The sequence below is a fragment of the Malus sylvestris genome, chromosome 7 (assembly GCF_916048215.2).
Source record: "Malus sylvestris chromosome 7, drMalSylv7.2, whole genome shotgun sequence".
In the NCBI taxonomy this organism is placed as follows: domain Eukaryota; kingdom Viridiplantae; phylum Streptophyta; class Magnoliopsida; order Rosales; family Rosaceae; genus Malus; species Malus sylvestris.
The window spans coordinates 10,370,130-10,378,788 of record NC_062266.1 but is presented as its reverse complement, the minus strand read 5'-3'; the positions used below and the strand labels follow the sequence as shown (position 1 = coordinate 10,378,788).

General features: G+C 37.6%; 1 protein-coding gene across 1 annotated transcript; it reads right to left on the bottom strand.

Annotated features, from left to right (window-relative positions):
• Positions 1–244: 244 nt before the first annotated feature.
• On the bottom strand, positions 245–8,546 carry LOC126629969 (uncharacterized protein At1g28695-like). The gene is made up of 3 exons (XM_050300140.1): positions 8,184–8,546; positions 7,682–8,089; positions 245–1,271 (listed from the first exon to the last, which is right to left on the bottom strand). The coding sequence occupies exons 1-3, from the start codon at positions 8,496–8,498 to the stop codon at positions 747–749; spliced, it is 1,248 nt and encodes a 415-aa protein (XP_050156097.1). The 5' UTR covers positions 8,499–8,546; the 3' UTR covers positions 245–746.
• Positions 8,547–8,659: the final 113 nt, after the last annotated feature.

The following is an 8,659-nucleotide window of genomic DNA, read 5'->3' as shown; positions in this document are numbered from 1 at the left end:
TTTCATTTAACAGAAATATGGATGGAAAAGGAATGAAAAACTAACAGCAAGGGGGAAATCAACCAAAAAATTAGTTTAAGTCCTTGATTTTCCAATTAAAAGTTTAGGGGGTAAATTAAAAGTTAGGTGAAAGTTTAAGGAAGAGATCCACAGTTTACTTTATTTTTAGATCTTACAAAACCTTAATGAAGAAAAAGTTCAATTTGCGAAGGTCTGGTAGTACTCATGTGCTCCAACCACAAAATAAAAATGCAATATTTCAACATTTATTCATACAATATTTGACAAGAATCACATTAGTAATATGAACCGTACAATATGATTGATAAATGTGCGCCATTTGAGTTCAAACCAATTAATAAAAATTACACGATATGCTAAGAAAACCCATATTAAGACATTCTAAATCCTTTATGCTACTTACATTTTTTGAAACATACCTTTGAATCGCATACAGATTTATTTTGATAATCTTGAAAGAAAAAAAAAAATAAGGAGACATAAATTTGAATTTATCGAACTACTTTGTGGGGGCATATATAACTCTATTGGTAGAGCATTTATCCTCAAATTTTAAACGACACTGTTCAATTATTCCCTTCCTTCACCTGAACTTTCTAAAAATAAGATAGAAAACTATTTCCTTCTCGTATGATTTACCCTTCTCCTTCTTTACTAACGTCTTCTTTAAAAAAAAAAAAAAAAAAAAAAGAAAAATTCATGTCTTATGAGTTGCATTACCAGAGTTAATTGGGAACAGCCCAGGAATTCCAACATCCAAAGTGCCCAGTCCATTGGAAACTCGTCGTACTAGTACCAGAACTCCTCTTGTGGGACATGAACCTCTTGAACCGTTTCCAATCCCGGAGGACGGCTTTCAAGTCCTTAACTTTGGCGACAATACTCCGGCAACAATTGGCGTGGACCGTGCTCACTTGCCCGAAGTCCCTGCTGTTTTGGCAAAAACCACTGAAATAGAGGGTGTCTAAGAACCTTACCCTAAGTCCCAACTCCCCGGTAATACCCCCTCGGAATAAGTTCAATAGGACATCCTGCTCTTTCAGTCCTGTGGCATTGTCCTTGGAGGTGTACCATCTATCAAACAGTGCTATGGTCTTGCTATTGGATCTGACGTAGTAGAAGCCAGTGTTGATCAACTGACTTGCGTTCCAAGGATCCCCGAAGAACATATCTGTACTCATTTGTAAATCTTCTGTTTCGTTCTTGCTTAGTTTTTTGAAGGGGTCCCTTAGCCACACAACATCGGTATCCTGTTACAAATGAGAAGCCCAAAGAATAAACGTTAGTGATGAAATAAAATCTTCTGTTTCAGATGTTTAGTATTAGGGGAACAAAGCAGTGGGGGACTTTAGCCCATTATTTATGTATTTAGGAACGAACCCTTATTCTATAAAAGAGACTCCCTCACCATCATTAAAGAGCGTCAACTCTAGCACATTATTCATCTATTGAGGAGCGAGCCCTTATTTAATAAAAGGGACTCCCTCACCACCATTAGAGAGCATCACCGCCTACTGAGCAACCACCTCGCCGCGAGCATCAACTCCAGCCCATATTTATGTATCGAGGAGCGAACCATTGTTCTATAAAAGGGACTCCCTCACCATCATTAGAGAGCATCAACTCTAGCACATTATTCATATATTGAGGAGCGAACCCTTATTCTATAAAAGGGACTCCCTCACCATCATTAGAGAGCATCGTCGCCTACTGAGCAACCGCCTCGCCGCGAGCATCAACTCTAGCCCATCATTTATGTATCGATGAACGAACCCTTATTCTATAAAAGGGACTCCCTCACCTTCAAGCGCTACAAGCCGAGTCAACCAAGGCAACATAAACCACAAGCCGAGCAGCCTTGCAACATATGCTACTTCTAGTTGAGCATCATTTCAGATTGAGCACCGCCTCATATCGAACATCAGTTCAAGACAACATTTAATTACTTCGGCCCACACATGGACATGGACTGAATTTCAAGTCTCCAGCCAAAAGACTCTCTTGACTGAAGACTTGGGGGACTACTGTTTATACCATATTTAGGGCCTCGTATTTAGACCTCGTATAAATACTCAGAGGACTTAAATGTAATTATGTAATAAAGGAATGGGCAAATATGTAATAAGTGAGAAGTCCTTATTCTATAAAATGACCCCTCACCCTCACAATTAGAGGAGGCCATTTATGAAGCCTTCTCACCCCTCTCAATCCCCTCTCATATTCAGAGGTTATCTCCCTCACCTCTAAGATAAATACAATATCAGTGTGGACGTAGCCCAAACCTTGGGGTGAACCACGATACATCTTATGTTATTTACATTACATGTAGATTCACGGTCGGATTTACGTTGTTCCAAGACTTCCGGTTTTGTGCATCAACACAAGTACTGATGAAAATATATGTCAACGTATGTATAGTTATTAGTACACCATAATTATCGATACAATTATTGACACTACTGATATCGACGCTATCGATATAAAATCCTTCTTCCGACCCACGCCTTACAGTTATACACATAGAATTTTCACTCCCTTAATTATTCAATGACACATATTCAATTATCATTTAATACTACGATCTAGTGGTATTCCTCTGCATTTGTAAGTAATAGATCACATGTTCGGTTATTGTCAAATGCGAATTTGAATCGTCTCAAGTTCGATTATTGCCAAAGACGAATTTGAACCATATTATTGATAGCTCATTATGAGACTAAACTCATATTCTTTTTAAATATAAATAATATCATTTGTTTATAAAAAAATGACACAAATTAAAATGGGTTAAAACTTAAAAGTACACACACTCAGAAAATATCTCGTACAGTTAAAACAATCTAAGTTTCCATTAATTTTGTCTGGCAACTGGCAGGAATGATCGATGTCAACTCGAGTATGTGGTTACAGTAATTAATAACAGCTGTTGTATGCTGACCACAATAGAGACTCACGGACAAAAGAATGGTACAGTATTTTGAGAAAAGGTCAAGACGAAATGGGGTCCTATACTCTTATTTTTCAAAGATAAAAGTTGAAATGTCATCATGGTACCATGGCTAAATTATCGGAGAAGACTTACGTCGAATATGTTTATCACATGATGTTTTTGTCTAATAAATTGTTATGTGCAAAATTTTCTTTCATACGACATTACATTATGAAATTGAGACATCATGATGACAGTATACATATTTCATACAAGTTATTCTCGTCATTTAATAAATTTTCATATAGTGGTACAAGATTCTTAGTAGTAGTAGTAATCACAAAAGTGAGGGCACTCAAACGACTTCTCTGACAATTGAGTTCCATGCAAGACTTTAATTTCTAGGGGCCGCTATCGGCCTTACGTGCCATTTCTTCTATTAGATAGATAATACAAATATGTGGTAAGTAAGTGCAGTATATACCCTAATATGATGCACAACAATACTTATGTTTCAAGAAAACTTAGGACTAACCCCCCTCTTTTTTTTTTATTGAAAATTGACAAATTTTATGAGATTAGTTGAACTACCAGCTTTTCTTTTTATTCACAGTAAAGTGACATGCATGGTGACTGACGGTGAGGGCTTTGTTCTCTTCAGCTCCCCCCTAAGAGCAGCTCCAGCGGGAGCTTTTGCTTGATGGACATGCTTCAGCACAAGACCTGATTGCCCAGGGAGGAAGTCCATCGTTGGCTGGCGAGGGAGCCCGAGCAGGCCGAGCTCTAGGCCCGTGGATTCGTTCCGGCCCGAGCACCTGAGGTGGTTCTGACGTTAGCTGATGTCAGACGCCTTTTTTAATTTTTTAATTTTTTTGTTAGGTTCTAGAGGGTGAGGCCGAAAAAGAGGAAATTGCAGTTGGGTGCGCAGAGGCGGGTGAGGGCGGAGGATATGGATGTGAGTTCCGGCGAGGACATGTGGGGTGCTGACGAGGTGTTTGATGATGAAATGGCATAGTGAAGAAGTGCGTCCAAGACGACGGGCGGGAAGGGGAGTACGGAGGTGGGGGTGAGGGAGGAGGTGGGGAGGGTTTGGGGGATGTTGGTGATGATGAGAGTGAGGGTGAATGCGAGGGTGAAGAAGGTGAAGAAGAAGAAGAGCCACAGGCGGTGGCTTCCACTGTTTGTGGATTGCTTAGGGGTGGAGGAGGATAAGCTTTGTGTTTGTGGTGGCTGTGTTGGTGGTCTTCATTTCAACAGAGAGAGAGTCATATCCTGCTCTTTGCTTTGTCTTTTTTTTAATTATCTTGGTATTATTTTATAAATAAATAAAACTATTATTTTATTGCCTATTGTTAGGGCTATTAAAGTGTAACTGTGGAGATGCAAAAAACGGTTACTGTTTATTAAGGCAGTTACTGTTCATTGAGTGGATAGCATAGTGTATTGCCTGGGAGGAGGGTTCCCACGCTGGAACTGCTCTAAGTATACTAACAACGTAAAAAAGATAGTAAAGTGACATGCATGGTGATTGACGGTGAGGGCTTTGTTCTCTTCGGCTCCCCACCCCCTAAGTATACTAACAACGTAAAGAAAGATGGAAAAGATCTCAAAAGATAATTGGTCCAAGGAGTGTCGGCAATAGAACACATGCAGTATACTAACAACGTAAAGAAAGATAGTAAAGTGACATGCATGGTGACTGATGGTGAGGGCTTTGTTCTCTTCACACACCCCCCCCCCCCCCACACACACACTAACAACGTAAAAGACAGATAGTAAAGTGACATGCATGGTGACTGACGGTGAGGGCTTTGTTCTCTCTCCCCCCCTCCCCACCCCCCACTAAGAACGTAAAGAAAGATAGTAAAGTGACATACATGGTGATTGACGGTGAGGACTTTGTTCTCTTCCCCCCACCCCCACCCCCACTAACAACGTAAAAAAAAATAGTAAAGTGACATGCATGGTGACTGACGGTGAGGGCTTTGTTCTCTTCCCCCAAACACAAAAGTATACTAACAATGTAAAGAAAGATGAAAAAGATCTCAAAGGATAATTGGTTCAAGGAGTGTCGGCAATAGAACACATGCAGCTTCACATTTCCAATGGAAAATTAGTATACAAATATCTGAACATTATGGTTTAATCAATGTTACTTTAATTTTGGACTTTTATTTCTCGTTAATTAGTATAACAATTAACAAGAATACACAGGCGACAAAGGAAATTAAGATAATAATTATATCAAATCTCAAATGCATGTTGAAGACATTTAACAAGAAACCTTTTCAATTTTATTTTTGTCAAATAATAAAAATTTCAAGTTTTTTTTTCTCAACTAGAGATTCTTGTATGTCATCGAGTTTATGACCATTGTTTTTTTTATTGAGAATCAATTTTGATAGAAATGTTAGAGTAAGAGTCAAATTCTTGTAACAATTATTAACTACTAAAATTAAAAATTCACAAACTTTTAAATACGAATAATTTATCCTTGTTAAAAAAATACGAATAATTTATGGAGAAAAAAAAAACAAAATGTACATGAACGCTTAGATAACCACATCAATAATGAAGTGGTAGGCCATCCCTTCGCACCAATTCATTTTTGTCTTCAAAACATAAAAAAATAAAATAAATAAAAAAAAAAGAAAAAAAAGAGGTAATTCAAAGTGCAAAAGATGGGAAATTACATAAAATTGGATGATGTCTTCTCAATAAAAGCAAAACCAACCCATTAGTGCGGTTTCACGTAAGGCGAAGAAGGTTAGCTACATTCATACGACTTCACTTCCAAACTTCAAAAGAGGGAACAGAAAATCAAACCTACTCTGATCAACTTCAACACGTCTGACTCAAAATCTAATATTTAGATCCACCAAAAGGCATAATTTAGATAGGGTGTGCTATACACACACTCATTTTTACTTCTTCCACACCTCTTGTTAATTTCTGTCTTTTGATCTTCTTTAATTCATCTGATCCGACGATCGAAAATTAAAAGAGTGTGAGAAAAGTAAAAAAAGGTATCACACCCCAATTTAGATTTGTGAACGGCGAATGTTCAAACTTCAAGACCTATAATTTAGAAATTGTCGTGGATGGTTTTAACCTTATTTTTTTTCTTTTGGGTAAGAATTTTTGTCACTTTTAAGTTATGTTATCTTAAATAAACTAACATTTTTTTCTTTTTCCATTTTAAACCCCACCAACCAACTTAATTCAAATTCTTTTTATTCTTAATTTATGTTCTTTAGATAAACATACATATGAATGATCTTTACAAATCACAATTATGCAAATGCACATCAAAATGTTTGTAAACTGTTCAATGTATTTATTTTTCTCATGTTTTCGTAAGGGAGTTTCTCACCCTACATTTTAGGGAATGAAGTCAATGTCACCCTAAGTTCGAATTTCCGTCTTATAATTTAATTAGGATATTTGCTTTAATAAAAATAATCATCTCCTATAAAACTGAAATGCGTGTAATCCTAGTTATATCTTATTTGCCTATACACAAAAAGATAAAAATGCATGGTCAATAAGCCAATCAACATATTGGCGTTACTAACTTACTATCATATCTAAAAGTGGTCACTGGCAATGGTTTCCAAACTTTTGGAACTACTGACAAACAACCATTATTCTAGTCTCTAGGAGATATTTTCTCGTAAATGTAGTGACAACATCGATGACATAAATGATTGTAATGTGTTCAATAGTATTATTTGTTGTTAGATATTGGTCATGCGTGCGAACCCAATTCACAAGAAAATCTTACTCTTTTTGTTTTTGGGGGGGGGGGAGGGGGGGGCACGTGGCGCCACCTTCGTAATAGTTCAATGAAAGTCAATGGCACAACTGGTCATTGCACTAGAGATATTTTTCAATGTGATCATCACACGAGATGGTACACTATGTGTCTCTATATAAATTGTGGGTTATGTGTGTTAAAATGTTAATAATTTAAAAATTAAAATTTTTCACCACTTACATAAAAACATATGGTGTACTATCCGTATTTCTGTTACAACTAAAAAATTCTCCATTGCCCTATATTCCCTTCCTCTTTTATCTATAACAATCAAGACTTGCATCACCAAAAGCTTCAATTAAACGTGCATGCATTTACTTTTATTTTGGTTACATTAGGTGATATTGAATTCTAAATCAGTTATAATTTTTTTGTACAAGTTACTATCAAAACTCTAAAACGATGCTTATTAACATCATATATATAATCGGCACGTATACTTCTAGTGAAGGATAAAATTTTCATTATGTCGGAAACATGATATGGTGCACTAAGAAAACTTGAAAATCAATATTACACTCGGTGTATCAGGTCATGTTATCAACACACTAAAAAATATCTCATAGTTAAGGGAATCGTCATTCATATTCTCGTAACAGACGCACTCTTAAGCTTCCATGTTTGTTTTTCGTTTTAATTATTTCCTGTTTGTTTTATTAGATTAACTAAATGGAATTCACCCACATTGGGGAAAAATCCATCGACAATCGCTTTCACTTTCCTAAACACAACAGAAAGAGAGAAGGAAGGAGAAATGTGAGGGTAAGGTCCATCTAAAACAGTACACATTCTAATCAGTGCTTCCTTTCCCTTTCCTATAATGTATATACCAATACCATACCATAGCCGACACAATTAGCGTGGTTGTTTGAATTATTGATTAAAGAAAAAATAAAACGAAGATTAGAAGTTACCGTAAACACGAAGCTGTAGCCACGCTTGAGGACCTCCAACAGTAACCAAGTTCTCCTCCACATCATCTTGATAAAATCTTCAGACATGAAAAGCTTCTCTCCCCCAAAATCCACACCCTCCGTCTCCAACCGGTAGCAATTCAGCCGCAGAAACATGCACCGGTCGTAGGCGGTTTGATCAACCGCCACGAGGACGAGGTGGTCGACCAACGTCATCGTGCCCTCCCCTTGCCAAAAGCTCTCAATAAAAAGGTCAAGCATGGTGGTGTCTGCCTTCACATCTTGGACTGCATATGCCTTGTTGATAACGGCAATGATCACGGTCTTGTTATCCATCGAGGCCTTGCCCAAGACGGTCTCAAGCTCGTCTTCCACCACATTAAATTCCGTGGTGGCGGCGGTTGTGGTCTGCCAAAAAAAAAAACACAGGAACGAAACAATTCAGAAAATTAAACATACCGGTGATGGTCGGATGGTTAAAAACATTGAACTGATGACTTACTGTTTGCGACGCACAGTCGACGCCACGTTTCTGAAAGGGAAAGAGAGGGTTTATTAGAGAGGAAGAAGACGACCATATGCAAACATAAACAACGCAAGCCAAGAATAAAGCGAGGAAGGCAAGATTGGATCTGAGAGAGGAGTGTTTTGGGTGATCCATTTGAGGGTGTGTGTGTGTGTGTTTTGTGTATATGCGTGGGTGGTTTTTGGTTTTGGGGTCTAAAAAGAGTGCTGGGTTTTCGGGCGTATGGATGAAGTCTAAGCCTCTGAGAGAAGAATGAGGCCGATGGATGAGTAGGTTCGGTAGAAAGGTCATGCAATGCTTCTGAGACTTTCGATGCCATCGATCTTTTCATGGCTTATAAACTTTGGGCTTGTGTTGGAGAAATTTTTAGTTGTGACTGGAACACGGATAATATACTACGTATTTTTACGTAAGTGATTGAAAATTTTAATTTTTAAGTTATTAATCTTTTA